General features: G+C 40.3%; 1 protein-coding gene across 4 annotated transcripts; it reads left to right on the forward strand.

Moving 5' to 3' along the window:
- Window positions 1-3,945: 3,945 nt before the first annotated feature.
- Ran (RAN, member RAS oncogene family) lies at window positions 3,946-17,874 on the forward strand. 4 transcript variants are annotated; one of them, XM_080266071.1, is made up of 4 exons: window positions 3,946-4,061; window positions 9,862-10,075; window positions 11,623-11,878; window positions 16,975-17,874. In XM_080266071.1, the coding sequence occupies exons 1-4, from the start codon at window positions 4,031-4,033 to the stop codon at window positions 17,188-17,190; spliced, it is 717 nt and encodes a 238-aa protein (XP_080122197.1). In that variant the 5' UTR covers window positions 3,946-4,030; the 3' UTR covers window positions 17,191-17,874. The 4 variants fall into 4 exon arrangements, with proteins under 4 accessions (XP_080122197.1, XP_080122204.1, XP_080122200.1 ...); XM_080266078.1 differs by lacking the exon at window positions 3,946-4,061 and adding an exon at window positions 5,248-5,286; XM_080266074.1 differs by lacking the exon at window positions 3,946-4,061 and adding an exon at window positions 5,258-5,378.
- The last annotated feature ends 3,791 nt before the right edge of the window (window positions 17,875-21,665 follow it).

Below are 21,665 nucleotides of genomic sequence, written 5' to 3' on the forward strand. Positions count from 1 at the left end.
AGGGACAACATCACCAGTTGCAGCCAATCAGCAATACTGATATAAGATAGGAAAAGTCAGACAAATATGCAACTGAATATATATTACTTTATATATGCGTAATAATATAGTTTAAAATGCGATAGGACAAGATACCGGTAAATGGAAAATGAATGGTCAGAATCTTTTGCTCCTTCTCATGCACACTACGGTACGGTACTCTTACATTTCTGGTTTGCTTGTCTGCAGATAATATCTTTCTCATATTGCACAAAGAATTGCATTAAGAATCTTTTCTTTTTTCCCCTCTCATTTAATGCTACACTGCAAGTCAAAGGATAATACAGTATTAGGAAAATTTCCATGAAGCATGACACCTGCCAGCACTGCTCGTAGGCTATATGCACTTTCCGAGGATACTCATTTTGCTCACTTCTGTTCCAGTGATGCTGACACGTGATTAAGAAAATGTACCGAATGCTTCAGCGACTACAACATGCAGCTCATGAGACAGACTGCAAAATAAATTTTCTGCACATGGTTCTGGTGCAAGTACATGACAAATGAGAGATATAATACAGAACCATCACAAACTTAATCAGTCATTCACAGCCATTCTATACTCATATAACTGGTCTCTGATAAAATAAAAACATTATTTTTCTTTTTAGCTTGCCAAAGAACACATAACTTTAGGACACATGGCTACAGCAGCTAATGTACGACATATAACACATATACACTGTGCTTCATATTCTCTAAGTCAGTACAACCATAAAGCCAATCAGAAACTCCAAACTTCTTCCTTTTCTATGATAACCAATACTTTTAGGAGAAACTGTAGGAGAGCTACTGTTAACAAATTATGAAAATTTTATGGCAGGGATTATCTTTCATGTAATTCAATTTAAGATTCCCAAATCCTGTGAAAATATGTGTTACTGACTCTGAATCCTGAAAAATAGCATCCGTTACCAAATCCAAATAGATAGATTCTATATCCACAATTTGGGTAAATAATTTGTTACCAAGTAGCATATCAAGCTTGCTGACAGTGGCATCCTAATAGTCCTGCCGAGGACAATAGGTTGATCTGGATCCGGAACTCGTTTGACCCCAAATCATTCAGGTCAGTTAAGTCTGGTTATGCTTGATTTGGTACAGATTTTTAACCAATGACCTCCCCCAATCCTGGAAGATTTTCGATTTTTTTCTTTTTGGTTAAAACATCCATTTTTTTATGAGAAACATTGAAAATTCATAGAGAAATCGCTCACCTGAGGTTTAAAATGCCAATACGGGTGACAATACCCTTACCTGGCTGTGTTTTCTATAGGGTCTGGCTCCAGAGAAAAACGTGTTCTATAGGAGGGGTAAATATCCCAAAGCACTCATAATAGTTATTTATTTATTTACTTGGTACAAATTTATATGTAGTACAAGAGTATATTGGTTTTCTCATAGTAATATAGGTAATTTAAGCGGTTTCACTCACCAAACACATGAACATACCACAACTTTTTGGGCGACAATACCTGATCATCAAATTCTGACTGTTTCTTCCTCTAATGTTATGTAAACTTTGTCCTCCACATTGTGGAATCACTCTGGCCTTGAATTTCATACCGTGGCACAACATGTCTTTACTGGCCAGGTCACTGGTAACAGGTGAGTTGCCGAGAAAATGGCGTGCGGGGGGGCGGGGGGAGGGAGGTCATGCAGGGTAAGACATTGTCCCCGCCTGGCACTGGGTAGAAGAAGGTGTCCCTTGCATACGTACCAAAAATCACACGCGAAATTTGAAAAATGTGCAAATGACGGACCTTGCAATTGCGACGCGTTTATACACTGTACGTCAACGGGACTCACGGTGACAAAACGTTCGGACGTATATATACGTCAACGGGACGTGGCGGGTTAATGTGTTTTAGCCATATGTAGGGTGAGCATTGTCATTCTGGGATACAGTTTACTAAGTTTGATTTTTTTCAAGACATATTTGATGATTTTCTGATTTTATTTGTTAGTTCTGGTCAGTTATTTACAGGTGTCAGGCTTAGGTTAGCTTCTTCTACAGTTGTTAGGCCACTTATAATGGCTTCAAACTTGTTTTTGGGCTCATTTGGGTGGGTTTTGGGCTTGGTTGGGGGGGAAACCCAAGGCTGAAAAACACATCCCATTATTCTACATGCTAAAACTACCCCAATATACATTACCCAACCTAACAATGGGTTTTTACCTAACCAATTGCATCGTTAAACTGGGGTATACCTGTAGTAGTAGCAGTTGTTCCCTAGGCAGTCTGGCCAAATAGTCCCAAGTCCCTCAGGAAGGTTAGGGTGTTGAGTTTGGTTAAGCTGTTGTGTTTGGTTAGGTTGTTGTGTTTGTTTTAAGCTGCTGTGTTTGGTTAGGTTGTCATATAAACTGGATCAAGTGACAATTACGACTGACTGACTCCTGAGCTCAATCAACCGAAGTCTGACATGGCAGGTGGATAAATGCCATGGTTTGCAGTTACAAAAGGGGATATTTTCAAAATTACACATTTCCACAACCTTTTTATCCAACACAATGATAATTATGTTAAGAAAAAAAAAAAAAAGCCAAATTTGCAGTTTTGGTGAGTCAAGTTTTTCTGAGTTTATTTCTAACCTACTCTAACTTCACCTGACTTAGTTAACCTAATTAAACCTATACAATCAAACCTAACTACACTATCAGTTGACCTAATCTAGCCTAAGTGAAGGGTGTGACCCCAAAACTGCAGTAATACCAAAAATACATCTGTAAAATCTAAGCAAGTCAGCTCTTCCGAAGCTTCAACGAGTTATGTGTGTGCAGAAGGGTTTGGGTAAGTGTGGTGAGGCAAGGGTTTCCTGGGCCGCAGTTCTCTGGCTCAAGGCATCAGCGGTTAATACAAGGTCCTTCAATTCTATTAGACTATGAATTTATCTGCTTGTTTCTGCCATAAATCTGAAAATCTTTTCCTATATGTAGTGTTATTGCTGTTTCAGTCACATCCTTCACCTAGGCTTGTTGGGTTATGTTAGGTCTGAGCAGTAAGGTTAGTAGGCTAACTTAGTTGGGTAAGGTTAAACTAGAAATTATATCAAAATAGCCATTAATGTCAAAAACTGCAACTCTACCCTATATACAGTCTGAAAAAGTAAAAGAAATATGAGGATTACACTAACTATGGAGTGTTACCCTCCACAATGACGAAACTGGCATGAGAACAGAAAATTTTGTACCTGATAAACCTAAGCACCAACACGATAGTCTGGAGGTATTATTTTACAAGATCTCCACGGAAATCAAACCAACGGCTGTACGTAATAAGGATGCAGGCGAGAGAAGAAAATCGCCATCAAATCCACCGCGGGAAGGTAGCAGGCTCAGGAGACGCCGGGAGCAGCTCATCAGGGGAACGGTGTGGTTTTACCTGCCTAATGTTTTTGTTCACAACTGCATGACCCTGGATATTAATTTAGGGGATGGTGGTCATATCTTTACATTTCTTACTCATTTTTTTATAACTGGTGAGTTTAATACTGTACCCAATGATAGCTGAAATATTCCAGACAACGAATACAGGCTTTGATGTGCTGAAGTGAAGGATTTCTGATATCATTTAAAATATCTGTTTACTAAAGTTTTGATTGATTTATAATAATCTATTTATAGCCAGACGCTTTCATCCTGTTGGGGGTTGCCATTAATAATCGCCTCCATGTCACCCTGGCTGAGTTGCATGTTCGGGTCAAAATCAGAGATAAAGGGGTTTAATATGGCTATGGCTAACTGCAACAGTTCCGTAAACCTCCCATAAGGTGAATAAAACAGTGCTGTTGGTGTAGTGTGGGGCTAAGAGGGGGCCAAACCCTGTTTTGGGGGCTCCACTGCTACAATTAGCCATGCACACGAAATTTCATATGGGGGGAATAGGCGGATCCACGGGTCTGACTGAAGAGTGGGGGATGCCCACAGGGATGCCCCAGATCCCTCTGTACCTACGATACTGTGTTAGTAGCAACTAGCAAGAATTAAACACATGAGTGGCCCTTTGACAAAAGGGGTTGCAGGTAAAGTTGTGGATGTGTTTTTGAGCACTGATATTACGTCAGGAGGCCTAGTTAAAATGGAGCGAGCAACGGGCAGAGTTCCGAGGGAGTCTGCATCAGGGCGGCTTCCCGAAAAGATTGCATTTTTCGTTGAAATATCCCAAGGGCAAGCGTCTGTAATTTCCGACGGAGTATTTATAAAGCATGGTGTCCTAAACAATTTTATGATAGGCCTAAACCGTTGTAAGTCTCCATATAAGTAAATTATTATCGGGAATCATTCTGTTGGGTTGTATTTTTCATTTTTTTCATTCATTCCAGTATAGGAGTGAAGTGTTGGGTAGCAGTGGAATGAAAATAAAATATGAAACTATACACGACTAGAATGTTCATGAATACGCCCTCTCCTGATCGTTACTTTTCAGATTGTTGTGTGACAGGTGAACTCATGATAAATAGACCGCATAAAGCGCTTGTGAAGTAAAATACCTGAACTGTCAACTTTATTTGGGCTTCAGATGGAGTTTGACGCTAAAGATGCGACAAAAAAGTAATGTAGATGTTATCTCAGTACCCAGAATAATTTTGGCGTTTCTCGAGACATAGCTGGTATTCCATAATGTTTCGTCATTTCTGTTTCGTGAGTCATGTCCTTGTGCTCCTGAGTTTTCGATAGTTCATCTTACTGAAACCTATTTATGTTTATATGCTGGATTAATTACATGTATCCTTTATCATGTAAATAAAAAAAAATGCATTCTTTTGCTGCATGAGAGAATCACGTGACTTTATCCTGCCATATAGGGTATAGCGGTTGTTTTAATTCTGTTTGTGCAATGAATAATGCTTCCAATAAGTACAGGTGAAGTAATTTTTATATGAGTAAACCAAATATAATAACAACTACTGACTATCCTTTCTGCAATCCTGTATGAATAATAGGTAAAATAAAAATCTAAACATGTCTGGCTACCGCTCATTGCAGGCTCGTAACGTCATCGAGCGGTAAATTCAAATGGACTAAGTGATGTCATATCCAACTCATTCATTTTGCATCAGAGAATGAATATACTTATATAAAAATAAACCTATCGTAGTTTTTTAATGAAAGTAAGTTGATTTAAGGGGTTTAGAGGGTGACATAAGGTTAAATAAGAAAAGCACGTGGTATTTCAAACGCGCGCCACCGGACCTTCCAGACCGCCGGAGCTCCTTGACGGAATTCTCGTCCTTACACTGTCTGACGGTGAGTGGGTAATATCGTCCTCTGAGCTTGACATCCCCCAGTCCACGGTCCCTAGACACGTAATATCTCTAGCGAAAACCCCAGGCTTAAAGGTGAGTGCGTTTTTATTTCGAAACGAATTTGGTTTTGGTAGATATTGACGACGGTAAGATTGGCATGAATGTGAAAATCCCGTCAAACAAAGAAGATGGCGATTTGGCGGTGGGATTTTTAAGTGCTCGTACCTGACACCTGTGAGGATCCCCCATTATTCCCAGGGATTTGCACTGAGGATATGTGAATGTGTATAGTGAACTGAGTATAGGGGATTAGTATATATAAACTGGAATTTATATTAATGCCACACCCAAGACTGGTTGTTCGTGGGCCTGTCTGGGGTGGAGTGGGCTAGGACTAGATGCCGGCCAGGTAAGCGGGATTTAGCCATATTTTAGCCATTTTTGCGCCAATATTTGAGCGATACTAAGACTGCCAGAGGATTTTTGTGCATGGGGAGATATTTTTGAGCCATGGGTGGTGATCGCGAAAGTTAAATTCCCCCAATAACTTAAAAAAAATAGGAATTTCCTGTGGGCAAATTTCTAAACCCCAAAACAGATTAAAGTACCGTTTTGTAGGGGAGTTGAGGGTGATTTTGTAGTATTATTTTGTAGTTGTGATGTGTATTTTGGGTTTTGTAGTCCGAGTTGCAGTATTACGTAATCCTGATAGGCAGTAATATCTGGTTTAGGCTGGGTTGCTTTCGGGGTCGGTGGGTTTACGTAAAAATGATGGCACTTCTTCGTGACTAGCATTCTTATATAGCGTGATACTGTTGTGTTATTTATGCCATTTGTGTTTATTATTGTTTCCTAATAGCCTACCATGCAAGATAGGTATATTCATGCAAGATTAGGTAATATTCTAGTTTCATGTGAAATTAAGTTTATTTCCTAGTTTCATGCAAGATTATTTCCTAGTTTCATGCAAGATTATTATTTCCTAGTTTCATGCAAGATTAGGGTGTTTCCTAGTTTCATGCAAGATTATTTCCTAGTTTCATGCAAGATAAGGGTGTTTCCTAGTTTCATGCAAGATAAGGGTGTTTCCTAGTTTCATGCAAGATTATTTCCTAGTTTCATGCAAGATTATTTCCTAGTTTCATGCAAGATAAGGGTGTTTCCTAGTTTCATGCAAGATAAGGGTGTTATCTAGTTTCATGCAAGATAAGGGTGTTTCCTAGTTTCATGCAAGATTATTTCCTAGTGTCATGCAAGATTATTATTTCCTAGTTTCATGCAAGATTATTATTTCCTAGTTTCATGCAAGATTATTATTTCCTAGTTTCATGCAAGATTATTATTTCCTAGTTTCATGCAAGATTAGGGTACTTCCTGGTTTCATGCAAGATTATTATTTCCTAGTTTCATGCAAGATTATTTCCTAGTGTCATGCAAGATTATTATTTCCTATTTCCATGCAAGATTTGGTTATTTCCTGGTTTCGTGCAGGATCAGGGAATTTCCTAGTTTCTTGCAAGATGAGTTTCTTAGTTTATTGCAAGATTAATTTACTTCCTAGTTCTGTGCAAGATTAGGTTATTTCCTAGCTCTCATTACCATCATATTTTTTAGTTATTTATCCAGAATTTTGCAGTGTTGATGAGGTGGTTGATATAAGTACTGTAGCTTTTATGGAGGAGAGAGATGACAGATACAGTTTTTGATTTGATTTGTCTATAAAGGCTCCAACATGCATCGGCCTTGGTCACCTAATAGCGGCTGTCCTTGCTGCTTGATCTCTGGCAGCCTCCCTACAGATACATGCCCTTGTAGTTCATTAGACTCAAACCTCATAAGTGGGACTACAAGAATTCCCTTAAGTGGAGAGGGCTTTGAAGATGAGGGGAAGTGTGGCTTTAAAAATGGCAGTGAAACAAAGCTTACATGCATATAAATTACAGCTGTACTTATTGGCTAATAGTCTATCTATGTATCTATCTATCTATTGCCAGACGCCTCAGTTCCGTAAGGGGTGGCCTCAAACAAATCGCCTCCATGTCGCCCTGTCCCCTGCCATTTCATTACCCTGCTCCCAGCTCACACCCCCCCCTCTCTCATATACTTCTCCACTCCATCCCTAATAGTCCTTGTGATTTTAAAATGTGTGGAAATGTGTAGCTCTGAAGGTAATCATTAAACCTCGTCAGTTTTTCACACATGGTAAGTTACTGCCTGCCTTGGTGGGCCTCAGGTCTATTTATCCCTAAGGTTAGTCCATCGGCAGTTATTTTGTCATACACAGCCCAACATTACCTACTCAGATGGATCTATCTATAGCCTGACACCCTAATCCCGCAAAGGGTGGCCGTAGATAAAATGCCTCTAAGTTGCTCTGTCACCCACTGATTGACTGCCCTCCCGCTAACTCACTCCCCCCTCCCTCATATACCTCTCAACTCCATCCCTCCACCTTATCCTCGGTCTCTCCCTCACTCTCCCTCCCTCCACTTCACCTACATACACCCTCTTAGTCTTTCGTTCTCCATTCTCTCCATATGTTCACATACTCAAACCTAACCTAACCACACTAGATCCATTCCATCCTAACCAGAACAACATGAAGACAGGGGCTGAATTGTTCCGTTATCCCCACAGGAGACCTTTGTTGATTTAAGTAACCTAACCTTACTGTCTTTAGTCTATCTATCTATCTATCTATTGCCAGACGCCATAATCCCGTATGGGGTGGCCATTTGACTCTAAGTTATTTGTTTTACAGGGAGGGGCACTAACCCTCCACCAACCTACTTGACACGTAGGGAGCACGTATGGTTTGGTTGTATGGTTACCACCCAGCGCTGTAAATGGTTTCTTGGCTTACAGGAAACCATTTGGCTTGTCACTCAATGTAAAGCCACCTGTAACGGAAAGAAAAGCATTAAGTGTTGTAAGTTATTTCCTTCTCTTACGTAATTATTGAATTTAATCATCGTTAAAATTTTAAACATCCCCTAATGGGAGGTCTCGTAGAATTAGTCCAAACCAGCAAAGTGAGATGGATGGCAAATGTGAAAAAGAAAGATACCAGAACCTAGAATGCAAGCCACATAAACCAACCCTAGTGGCTGGTGCACAGGCATATATTAAACAGTCACTTCACCAGAGCAAAGTGGTTCAGACATATTGGTTGGAGTGTGTAGGTGCATAGATTCTGAAAACGTCATCTGCACTGTGCAGCTGGACTGGCAGAGGGGTGAAATTGCATGTGTACGAAATATAGGAAGCCCCCCCTCCCCCCTGCCCTACCTTTTTTTTCCCCCTCCCCATGTCATTATTTAATCTTGGCATTGTTTTTGTCTAAAGATTAATGGGCAGAGCTAACCTAACCAGTTATGAGAAGGTCACATCCTCTGATCCTAACCATGACCTTTTTCAACTGTCGGGTTCACTTTCTCCAGCTGGAAGTCCTGGCATTGTCCCTGCAGCCTGTTGACATTTACTTCCACTTGGTTTTTGCTGACTTGGTACAGTAATTTGATTCAGCTTCAGATATGTTTGAAATGTTAGATAGCGTTCATTATTTTGTTCCGGAGTACGGTTGCAAGAATTAAAAAAAAAAAAAAAAAATCACTAGTGGAAGTGCTCTGTTAAGACTATAAAATCTAGTTTAGTACAGTAGTTCTATGACAAGCACAGGTAGGACGCTCTTCCCAGTAGGTCTTGAAAGGGTTGCATTTCAGCGGATGGTCATATTAAAATTATAACGGGCCCTTGTTTTGCATGGTTAATATCTCCTGGACAAAGAAAAGTGGAAGTTGAACCACAAGTAACAGCCATTGTTAGGTGGCTGATGTGGCATGGAAAATCCAGACATTTTCAAGAGCCCCCTTTTTGGCCCCTATGAAAATTTTCCACCCAGTGCATATGATTGCATACTTCGCTATATACTGTGGCAAGCATGAGAACACAGTTGAGTTGGTATTGACGGGGTTTGTGCATTGATGGCTGTCTTAGGAACACAGCTCCTGTCGATAATGAGAGACCCATGCAGTACTGGGTTTTATAGGTGTCATACCTACTGTAGAGGTAATACAGCATTGTTCAGAGTGCATTATCTGAGAGGGCCTTAGCTGAAGTACCGTATGACAAATAAATGACGGATCACTGTAGCTGGCAGAATTCTGTTGACCAAACCTGCAGAGATAAAAATACTATACCAAAAACATCTGATTAGTTGCTGTAGTTCCCAGACTACTAAAGCATAAACAGCAGCTCTGTATGGCACATTCATCAGTTACCACATGATTCTGTTGCTGATCAGTACTGTATGTAGTCTGTGCAAATGCTGGTAGGGCATAGGCTACATTGTAGTTACCGTTATCATTACAAAAATACAGCAAATCACAATGCTGCCTTTGCTGTTTAATTCAGCCCCAAGTTGTATTAGAACAGGAAGTTGCATATTTTTTGCCACATTATTGTTGTAATATTTCAGCATGGCTGCTGAACAAGATATGCTATCCTTAAAATTAGTCATTAGCCATATCCTCTACCTGTTTGGTGCTGGAATTGAAATTATTTTAATCTCTTCCAGAATATAGTTGGTGGCAGCTTTCCCAGGCAACAACAAACATGGCTGCAGAACAGGAGATGCCAACCTTCAAGCTGGTTCTGGTGGGGGATGGTGGCACTGGCAAGACCACATTTGTGAAGCGCCATCTGACGGGAGAGTTTGAAAAGAAATACGTGGCCACCTTAGGTGTGGAGGTTCACCCTCTTGTCTTCCACACCAACAGAGGACCCATCAAGTATGTATGTGCATGACTGTACTGACTGGCTGGCTGGCTATATAACCAGGTGCTTTTATTCCAGAGGGAGTGACCATGAACAGATTCCTGTATGTTGCCCTGTCCTCCATCAGGCAGCACTCCCTTTATCTCACACTTCTCATATATTTCCCTGTTCAACCACGTCTTCCTTGGTCTTCGTCTCTCCTTCCACCTCAGTCTATGACAAAACAGCTCTAGTCTTTTGGCAGGTAGAGGTTATCCGAGAACAACATGCAGACAGTTCACTCATACCGTACTCCTTTATGGTAGGTCATTGGTATATGTTGTCCCAAAGCATCACGAATTTTCACACCAAATACAGGTGGGTCCCATAATTATATGAGTAGGATATGTTAATGGCAGACTGCTTAGGTAGTGGAAACTCTTATAACGGATTGACAAAAAAGAATCGCAAAACTTGTATAACACATACTGTAACTTTGGGGAGAAATAGGGTTAAGTTAACTGACCCTGCTGACATCACCGAATTTGGGTCTAAAATGCCCATTCTCTTATTGTCAGTTTCTTAGATAGCTGATGCTCGTATAACAGGACCTGCTTGTAGTACTGTACTGTAAGTCAGAGGAAATTGGCTAAGTAACATTAATCCATTCAGTGTGATGAGTTTATCATTTTAAACTATCTCTGCACATTTTTATCTGCTTTAAAGAGAGACTTTTGAAACTTAATTAATTAGGTTGTTGTCATATCATTTATAAAGGCTCCGACATGGCACAGATTACAATAGGTTTCTCACTCACGTGCATTCTATTCTAAGCTCGATAAACTATGGTTTTAAAGATAAGAACTGAGATACTTCCTCGCCCAGTCTTTTAAATGGCCAGTTTGAGATGATGCTTATGACCTAAATGTTTGTGCTTAATAGATAAAAAAAAAAAAAAATGGATTGATAAGATCTGTATCTGTCACTGACTGTAACCACACTTGTAAATGGGAGTGACAGTTTTTTTTTTTTACTACAGCTGATTTATTTGGATCACCCTGCAGATACAGTATTTATATGGCTCAGAGGTTAAGGTTGGGGGTTGGGTGTCCATATTGTGAATTTATAACATAGCAGTTTAGCATTTCATCTGCGTATCAGTTCTTTTTTTCACCATTTAAAAATTGTAGCATTTTCTTTGATCAGCAGTAAAAGAAAGGGTAGCTTAACTGTGATAAGGTATTGGGCCCACACTTCGTGTCTTGTGTAGGGCTGTGTTTACTGACTTAGGGAATCTCTCACTTGTCCACCTTTACAAAATCCCACATTAAAGGGGTTTTACTGAGAGTGTGACCTTGGGGGTAAGGGAATGAATAGGGAGGTTGCCAGAAATCGGGCAGTGTGGAGAGTCGCCATTAGATGACTAAGGCCAACACATGCAAGCATGTTAGAACATTTATAAACAATACAGTGCGATATGATTCTTCTTAAACACCATACAGAGTCTGTGTTTTATCTGTTCATCTTTAACTTATTCCGTTCATCTTTAACTTACTGTATACTAATTATAAAAACTTTCCAGATTCAACGTTTGGGACACAGCCGGTCAGGAGAAGCTGGGTGGTCTCAGAGATGGGTATTACATCCAGGCCCACTGCGCCATCATCATGTTTGACGTCACATCGCGCGTCACCTACAAGAACGTCCCCAATTGGCATCGCGATCTGGTCAGAGTTTGTGAGAATATCCCTATCGTCCTCTGTGGAAACAAGGTTGACGTCAAGGATCGCAAAGTGAAGGCGAAATCCATTATCTTCCACCGAAAAAAGAACCTCCAGGTCAGTGACATCTTTGTATCTTTCTTAACCCCTTGAAACTGGATGACAACCCCTTTTCAATTTGCTATTCCTGTAAGCAGACTTTTTTTATATTCATTTATTTATTTATTTATTTATTTTTTTGGTGCTGGAGAGGGATGCCTTCATGTGGTGGTGCTGATATAACCATGCGGATCCACTGCCTGGTTACACAAGTGACCCACAGCTTCCTCCCTATCGCCCCAAAAGGAGTATGATAAAATGTAGGAGGAAAGCAGCTTCATCCTGTAGTTAGTGGGCCCATGCTTTCAGATGAACTTAAGGCTATGGCAGTTGCTACTATTTAAAACTTGAGGCTATGGCAGTTGCAACTATTTAAAACTTAAGGCTATGGCAGTTGCTACTATTTAAAACTTAAGGCTATGGCAGTTGCTACTATTTAAAACTTAAGGCTATGGCAGTTGCTACTATTTAAAACTTAAGGCTATGGCAGTTGCTACTATTTAAAACTTAAGGCTATGGCAGTTGCTACTATTTAATGCTTTAAAACTGGGTGGTGTCCCTTTTCAGTTTATGATTTAGTAAAAGGATGTGAGCTTGAATGGTTTGCCTATTTAGAAAGGCTATGAACAGGGCAGTGAAGAGAGTGAATATTAGTGAGGTGGATGGAAGGATGAAACACAGTTGAATGTATGTGATTGAGTTTAAGGTGGAGGAAGGCATGGAACACCAGAAATATGGGTGAAGTGGTAAGTGAATGTGTTGAGAAAACAAGGTGCCAAGAGTTGAAGCAAAAGAAGGTCAGAGGATTGAAGTGATGGAGTAGGACATGCTTATAGTAAAGATTTTTTTTTTTTTTTTTTTTTTTTTTTTCCCCCATAGTTGGACTGTCTTGAAGGTATTTGAGGCGTGTCTGAAAACACACACACACACACACACACACACACACACACACTTTTATAAAGCTGATATATCCCTGCCCTGAGTGAATGACTCTCCTATTTTGCTGAGCACTGTTGATAATTCTCCTTTACTTCCTGGATTTTTCTCAACCCATTTTTGAGTGGGAGTTAGGGTTAGGAGGATTATGATAGTTACTTTCAGCTAGTTAGGGTGGGATTGTTGGGAGGGGATGTGGGTCAGCATGTAAGTTAATTTATGCAGTGTATATTGAGGCAGAGTGGGGGCAAGGGAGGGGGACTCTGAGGAGGAGATGGAGTGATGTAGTAGAGAGTTATACGAGAGAGGGGGGTTGTATGCTGGGGGGAGGACAGCAAAAAGGCAGGGTGACAAGGAGGCGATTTGCTTGTGTCTGACTATAGATACATGTTGCAGCAGTGAGGTTTCAGTTGCAAGAACAGTCATCTTTTATGTATCTTGTGAGCAGAATGACACCACTGCAGTTTCGTGCCTTCTGACTACTGTAATGAGCAAGAACTTTACGTTATATCTCTCTCCCCTGAGCCAAATGACACCACTTCAGTCTTATTGTGCTACCCTATTAATTGGTTTGCATGTGCTGTGTAGTAATCTTTTATTCTGACTGGCAGCTTGTACAATGCATTGGCTTATACATGATTTCATTATTCCAGCTTTCCACCTCAGATTGTAGTTTTGAGAATGCCCCAGTGTGTATGTATTTAAGGATTGTTTATGCTTTATGCTGTTTGTATTTGTATGGATATTACTGCTTATGGGGATATGCTTTAATGCTTGCAAATAATTTAGTGAATAATGTACAGGGTGATTCACTACTGAGGTCCCAGAATAATGCCAATATATCATTTATTAATTTGTGGATTTTAATGAAACTTCGTGCACACAAACTTCATTCTGTACCCAACGTATACGCATTTGAAAGACTCCCTGGTTTTTGAGTTTAGACATCCATGAAACAAGAGAGGCATCCTGAAAATGAAATGATGTTTTTTCACCAGCATGGAGATGAGCAGGTATCACTTGGTTAATATGCTGTATTAAAAAAAAAATAATAATAAAAAAAAAAAACAAGGGCTTCAACATGCTTCCATACGTGGGCCTTGGTTGCTTGATGTGGTTCTCCGTGCTGCTTGATCTCTGGCAGCCTTGTTATTCAATCCCTTATCCCAGAGGTCACACGCTGTGACTTTGTTCCATGTCTTTTACTGTATTTATTCTGGGGCCCCTTAGAGAATCATCCTATATATATAACTATGCATGAATGATAGTGAACATTGCCACTTAATGCAGTAGTTGGGGGTCTTCTCATTATCTTCCCAGCTTTTCAAAACTTTTCAAGGCTTTTCGGAACTTTACGAATTGTTTGGATATCTTGTTCTGCTGCACCGTCATCATCCCAGCTTGACATAACTTGCAAGCTGTGTTTGAACATTTTGTTGCCTTTTTACCAGTTTTCTCCCCCATCACCTTGCTTTTGTATTTTTTATTTGAGACGTGCCATTATTGTCGTTATCATCGTCATTAATTATCATCACTATCTTTTGTAATCTCTCATCTTCATCAGCTTCATCTTTTTGATCATCATCATCTCAACCCACATTCTCAGCTGATGGATGGGAATGAGGTAGGATCCAGTGACACTGAAAGCACAAGCAATAATCTGACACCACACATAGTGAAATGGGCCACATATTGTACAGATCTTCAGAATTCTGGCTCAGCCGTAAAAACAAGACTGTTGGCATATATTATTGCACTATGCTGTACAGACAGGTCCCTTATACATGTGGGATATGTTAACGGAGGACTGCTCGGATAGTGGATACTCATATAACGTATTGAAAAAAAAAAAAAGATTACAAAACTCACATAAAGGGGTACGTAACTTCTGAGAAAACTAGTTAACTGACCCTGCTGGCAATACCAAATTGAGATCTAAGTTGCCCTTTCTGGTATCATCAGTTTCTCGTATAGTGGATACTTGTTTAATGAGACCTGCCTGTACTTCATCTATTTTGGTCCTTTATCCCCTAGCTTTCTCATGATGTCACACACTGGTATGTTGTATCCTTTGCCCTGCTTAGCTTCCCATGCTGGCTCATTATTAACTCAAGCCATTTCTTTGTTCATGTCCTATTGACGTGTTACATGCAGAACATTATGCTTCAGGTTTGTTGTATATAAGGAAATCAGTAAGAAATGTTGAAATAGTGTAGATTTTTAAGGAAGCAAGACAGAAATGAGTGAGAGATGAGATGTGACTTGTATGGTCTGTTATTTGCACACCTGGGTTGAGGAAAGGGATTTGCAGGGTTTGAGTGAGACAGTGAAAGTGGTGCACACCTTGGTCTGTATTCTTGTCTGTTAAGGAGGTTCCCTGGTACCTTTTCTTAAGTGATTTATTTTGTTTATTACACCTTGCTGTTGTCTTCTGTGTTGTATAAATCCTTCAAATGCTGTCATCCACCTTGCTGTCCTCTTCTGTGTTACATAAATCCTTCCAAGGCGGCATAGTTTGCATATTTACTGTTCTCTTCTGTGTACATAAATCCTTCCATTATAGCCATACTCTGCATAAATAATGTTGAAAAGGATATTAACCACCCATGTCCAAAAATGAATTGCTATGGAAGAGGTGTTAGAGAGCTTCCTGAACCAACCAGAATACGGGCCCGTGTAATGGTGTGTGTGTGGAAAGGACAGATTTACCTGAATACGTCTGATTAGAATGTGTGTGAATATTTGTGAAGAGAAACTAAGGAAAACTAGACACTTGCCCTGTAAATAATATGATGGTTTATTTTGGAGTGTTGGGGAGAGTGATAATAGATTGTGACCAGGGAACATGTTGTGAAGGGAGATTATGCATTGGTATTTCATATTTTAATCATTGTTTGTTCGTTTGTAAAGGCTCCAACATGCCTGCATGGGTCGGCCTTTGTCATCTAATGGTGGCTCTCCATGACACACTATCTCTGGCAGCCTCCCTATTCAATCCCTTGTCCCTGAGGTCACACTCTACAACCTCGTCTCAGGTTTTTTGCGGTCTGCCTCTCGCAACCCTACCCTCAACATTCACGCGTAAATTTCTACACCTAGTTGTCATCCCTCATCCTCTCCACATGCCTATACCATCTCAAATTACTTCCTTCATCACAACACCAGTACACTCCAGTCCTGTCCTTCCTCTTAACTCTTCATTCGGAAACTTAGCCCCCCCACCCTCCACCCCCCACCCCAATCAAGGCCTCACATTCAGGGATGCACTGCACATCCACCTACTCATTGCCGTTTCTGTACATTTTAGGCTGTGAATATCCTCCTCCTTTACTCCACAAGTCGCACTACCATACTGCAATACTGTCCTAACACATGCAACATACAAAGATCCCTTAGCACGGAGGGAGAGCCCTCTCATTGTCAGGAGAGGCAACAGCTCCCTCAACATCTTAAAGCCACTTCTCACTCTAGCCACAGATCTAGCTCCAGCCCCACCTCCAGCACATAACATGTCTCCCAAGTAACTAAACTTTTCCACACACTCGGGAGACTTACCAGCAAGATCAGTCCTGTTGCGCCTGACAGTCTCCACCTGCTCTCTGTGACACACTGCATACATGAAATCAGCATTATCTCACAGACTGCCTCTAAAACCACTAAATCTTTTATGCGCGCACTTATCACAAATGCCGAATGAGATGGAAATTACTTCCCACTCAGTTGTGGCAAACAGCACATGGCCAGACTACACATGCCTACATCATTATGCATAAAAGACAGGAGAGAATGTTGAAGGGAGTCATGGCATGCATAAAGAGAAGGATGCTTGGGAATGTTATAAAAAAAATGGTGATGTTTTTTGTCCATTATGATAATACAGTATGTGATATTAAAGGTGAAATTATGAGCGGAGCATAGAAGACAGAGGGGTAAAAATATCACCAGGAACATGCCTTTTTCACTCAGCTTGAGCTTTGAAGACTACCTAAATTATTACAGATTTACTGAAGAAAGTCAATATTTGAAAGGACCCCAGGATAACAGAAATGGACAGGTATATTGAGTGACCTTTCTGTTCATAGCTGCAGAGTGTCAAGTGTTGGACTTAAACTGTTGATATCCTCACAGTGATAGTATGTGTGGATTTAAATCATCCTTTGATCTTGTTGCTTTTCCAGTACTATGACATTTCTGCCAAGTCCAACTACAACTTTGAAAAGCCGTTCCTGTGGCTGGCGAGGAAGTTGATCGGAGACCCCAACCTGGAGTTTGTTGCCATGCCTGCGTTGCTGCCCCCAGAGGTACAGATGGACCCCCAGTGGCAGCAACAGATCGAGAGCGACTTGCAGGAGGCCTCACAGACCGCCCTGCCGGAGGACGACGAGGATTTGTAAACACGGCGTTTAACCCCACTGGTGGCAGCAGGTTAAGAATGAGCCTTACAGATTGCCTTTCTCAGTTATGGAGAGGAATTGTAAACTTAGTGCTCATTTGTGATCTTAATCAGGACCCCTTGGTTGTTAGGGAACCTGGTCATTTAATCTACTTTGCTGGAGAGCCTGCAGTGCTATCTACCTGCCTGGGGTGGCTTGACCGACACGCTAAATTCACTTCCCTGAGTCTGCTTGAGGTTTAATGTGTGCCAAGTATGGAAAAGTGGTCATGTTTGTTGTTGTTGTATGTAAAGAGCATAATCCTGCTATGCCTGTAAACAAGTACAGTAATATTAATGGCACCAACCTATTGCTGAATTGTTGAGAACTCAAAATCTTCCAGTGAGAAACATATGCTGGCTTCAGTTCAGTCTGATTTTAATGCACTCATATTTCTTAAGTCTATACATGCCTGGCAGACAGAGTGACCGACATTTACCAGATAGTGGCGGTAATAAAGCCAGGATGGGGGAATAAGAGGTTTCACAATCAGTACACACAACTCCTCACCCTGGCAACATTCCTAAAGTGATACTGCCCACTTTAATTGTTGTCCAAAGGAATGAAGGTTAAATTTATTAAGTGTTTTAGGTACAATCCTGCAATTATATACCAGACTTTTGTAATAAATTGGAGAAATACAAAGATGTTTCTATTACCTAATTATTGTGTATTGTCTAGTTATTACAACCTACTGTAGTTTTTCTGAGGTGGAAAGTTCATAATGAAGTATGTAGAACATGTCAGTAGCATAACATTATTCCTGTGTACTGCAATTGAGGTAGCAGTTGTATTGTTCATTTTTAGTTAAATTTATGCACTTTGAAGATGCAGGAGTTCATTTGGTGTGCATGACTTGTTGGTGAAGATTTGTATGGAAGCAGTTTTGGATGAAGATGTGGAAAGAATTGTCTCAGTGAGTTTATTAATGATTTTTATTGAAGCTTGTTAGGACAGTTTTGTTGTTCAGAATAAGGTAAAGAATTGGCAGCCTTGGGGGGGATGGTAAATGGGAAGTGAGGTAAGATGGAAAGAAGGGGTAGGGATGGTCGGTTTGTTGAGGGACATGGAGAGAAAAATTAGAGGGAATAGAAATGTTATGCCTAGCCCCAGGTTCCTACGCTCCTCAGGGGGTGACATAGGATTGGATGATGGATGGATGGAGAAATGTTTTGTGGTTTCCGATAGTTTAAGGACAGTAGATGGTGTAGTAAGCAGATCACTGAAATCCAGTAACAAAAGTCAGGTTGCTAGTATGGGAAATTTTTCTGACGAGTGGTAGTAATAATATTTTTCAGAAAGTGCTTTAAGTCCATCAAAACTAGGCATAGCATCCTCCCAACTCTTCCTGCTTAGGGTGATGTGAGTAGGATCCAGGAATGAAAAGTATAATATCATAAGTTTATCTGTTGGTTTGCAAAAAGATCAGATTGTTGGTGTAAGTTGTTTTGCTGTCACCTTGAGAGGAACACAGAGGTAGGATGTGAATGTGAAAATAGTAACAGTGTAAAACTGGATGAAGAAGATGATGATAGGGATTGTAGTGGTACTGCATAGTCATTTCACCTAAACTTGGCCCAGGTTTTTTTTCCTTCTGCAATTTATTTCATGTAACAGTGGCTACCTACTTTCCATAGCTCTTTTGACTTAAATAATAATTCTGGCATTAATTTCTTGCTGCAACTCAGTATTCAAGATGGAGAGATGACTGTTTTAGGCAAGTTGGGTATAGTATTAGTATTTGCTGCACCAGTATCATAGGAACTCTTGGTGGACCTCAGGAAGCTCTCATTTGTAGTGTTCCCAGAGATCATTTGCTTTGATTGTGTTGAAAAATTCTGTTGTAATAGCGTGGGAGAGACAAATTGCTTTCCTTGTGTTGAAAGGTTGTCTGTAATGATTGAGAAGTGCATGAGTTGAGTATAACTGTGTGGGGTAGAGAGGGTGCATTGTAGTGTGGACAGAGTGGATTGCCAGCTAATTTTGGTTTGTGTTAGTAATGAAGCAGAGGAAATGTAATGGCCTGATCGCAGTCTTCCTAGGCGTACTTGTCAGTGGAAGATGTATGTATTTCTGTACCTGTTTTACTTGGCCCAAAAATGCCATCTCTCAATCTTGAATACTGAGCTGTAGCAATAGATTAATACACGAATATGACACCAGTCATGAACAAGTCCATCGGAAAGGATGTAGAGCTGTTGTATTATCTTTTTCTGTTACTGAACTTTGTAAAATAAGCTACAAAAGATTGAACATATGGGCCAAGTTGCATACCAGAAATATAGTAACTTTGGACATTCAAAATCTCTTCCTTGGCAATTTATTTTGCTTGCGACATGTTATCTAGTACATCATTGAAGTTAGCGATATGGATATTTGCAACATCCACGAAAATTGAAGGTGAAGTAAATGTGATAAATTGTAAAGAGAATGATACTATGACAATAACACATTGAACACAGCCTAGGGTAGGGTTGCTTCTGATGGGTGGATGCCTCTTCTGTTACGCTAACTTGGTCCACATTTTCATCCTTTTGTAGCTTATTTCACAGACTTCATTGACAGGAAAAGACAATATCTGTACTACAGTCCATCATAGTTTCCATGGGACCTCTTCGTGGCTAGTACTATATTCTAGTGTTAATCTAGAGCATTTAGACAAAGAAGCGTAACGTTAAGGGGTTCACACGGGGGTTAGGGATGAGAGAACGGCAGGTTTGTTTTTGGATTCATAAATTTACAATGCAGAGATGAAGAAACTGATTAGTTAACGATGCGAAATTAGAAGAAAACTGAGGGCATGAGAGAAAATATGGCACGATATGGTATCCTGATTTGTTTTACAATAGAATGTCAGTGGTCTATAGCTAATCTTAGTATTTTAGAAAATTTAGAGGATTTCAGTAATTGTACAGAATATCTCAGTTGGGTGGATTTTCCGTTATGGATTTTTTTTTTTAATTCTTAAGTGATTTGATGCATGGTCATGTCTTTTTTCGCTTTTAAGTTACTATATTCCCTTCTTTATGTGGAACTCTTGGGTAAAGGCGTGTAGAGCGACGTGTACTCTTCCGCTGCGCAAAGTAGTGCGATACATAGTGTATTTATAGATAAATTTCCCTTTTTACACATTCTACCATCATTTGGGGACGAAATTTTTGTTAATATTTTGATCTCATATGTTTATCTTTCTGTTTTCATGAGTGTATTTTTCTCTTTTGAGTTTGTTTATGGCGTAGGCATACACATCCCTTGGCGCTCGTTTTCAAAATGCAGTGTGTACAGATTTTTATCGTCTCAAACCCCCGCGCGTTTATGATCAGGGGAGGATGGTGGAAAGGAAAGCAGTTAAAGACAAGATTAGAACGCGCATCGGTAAAGCCTCATGGGTAAGGTAGGAGGAAGACAGTAAAAAGCATGGTAGAAGGACGCGTTGTTCTGTGCATATCCTCATCCTGTTTCTCAGCCATTTGATTCCATGACACGACATGTTTTCTCGTTTCCTCCAGTTTCCCTTTGTTCTGTGCATATCGGTTTATTGTGATCATCGCTTTTATTTCCGTGTTTTTCCCTGGTCTTCGGAAATAGGGCTATTGTTACCGGTATATTCAGAGTGGAAGGTAAATTGTAAAGTGGGATGCAAGCCCCCCTACTTCTTCTCATTTTTCAGTGTCTTTAAAATCACGTGTGGTTGTAAGGTATGGTTAGCCTGCATCCCACTTTACACACTGCAGCCAGCATGGGAAGGTTAAACATGTACTAGCTCACTTGCTTCAGAAATTATCGTCAAAATTAGGGACCTTGCATTCCACGTGGCAGTTTTAAGTTTAAGCATACGGCCATAAGTGTCAGTTTATGTTTAATGTAGTTATATTGTGTTTATTTCTCTGGCGACATCGTTATTTAGGTAACAAGTCGATTTGTGACGCGTGCATTTTTTTTTTTTTTTTTATGCAAGGAAGAAGGAACCAAAGGCCAGAAGCCCGGAAATTGTCCCCTGCTAGAAACTAAACAAACAAAAACAAGCCAAGAACCAAATTCAAGATCCGTTCAGTTCGAGATGCATGGACGTGCGTTTGAAAGACTGGAGATCATAGGCAGAAGGAAATACAGTCAGGAGATGAACAGAGGAAGCTTATTTAGGAAGCTACGGTGCCGAAGCAGGTGGGTGCCAATGTGTAAATTTCACCGATTATCCTCAGACCTCTCGTAAAATTGCCATCTCTTCATCGTGAACGCTCAGTTGTGACAAAAGACTAACACTTGAATATGGTCCTGGTCACGAAGAAGTGCTGTGGGAAGAATGTAGAGCCATAGTATTGTCTTGTTCTACGTCAAATAAGCTGCAAAAGACGAAACTCCGGGCCAAGGTAAATTAAATAGTACATCTCATGTTTTCAATTACAAATTTATCAGTATCTATACCCGGTTCACGT

The sequence above is a fragment of the Coenobita brevimanus genome, chromosome 2 (genome assembly GCF_032717465.1).
Source record: "Coenobita brevimanus isolate Jiangsu-jjx chromosome 2, ASM3271746v2, whole genome shotgun sequence".
NCBI classification, from domain to species: domain Eukaryota; kingdom Metazoa; phylum Arthropoda; class Malacostraca; order Decapoda; family Coenobitidae; genus Coenobita; species Coenobita brevimanus.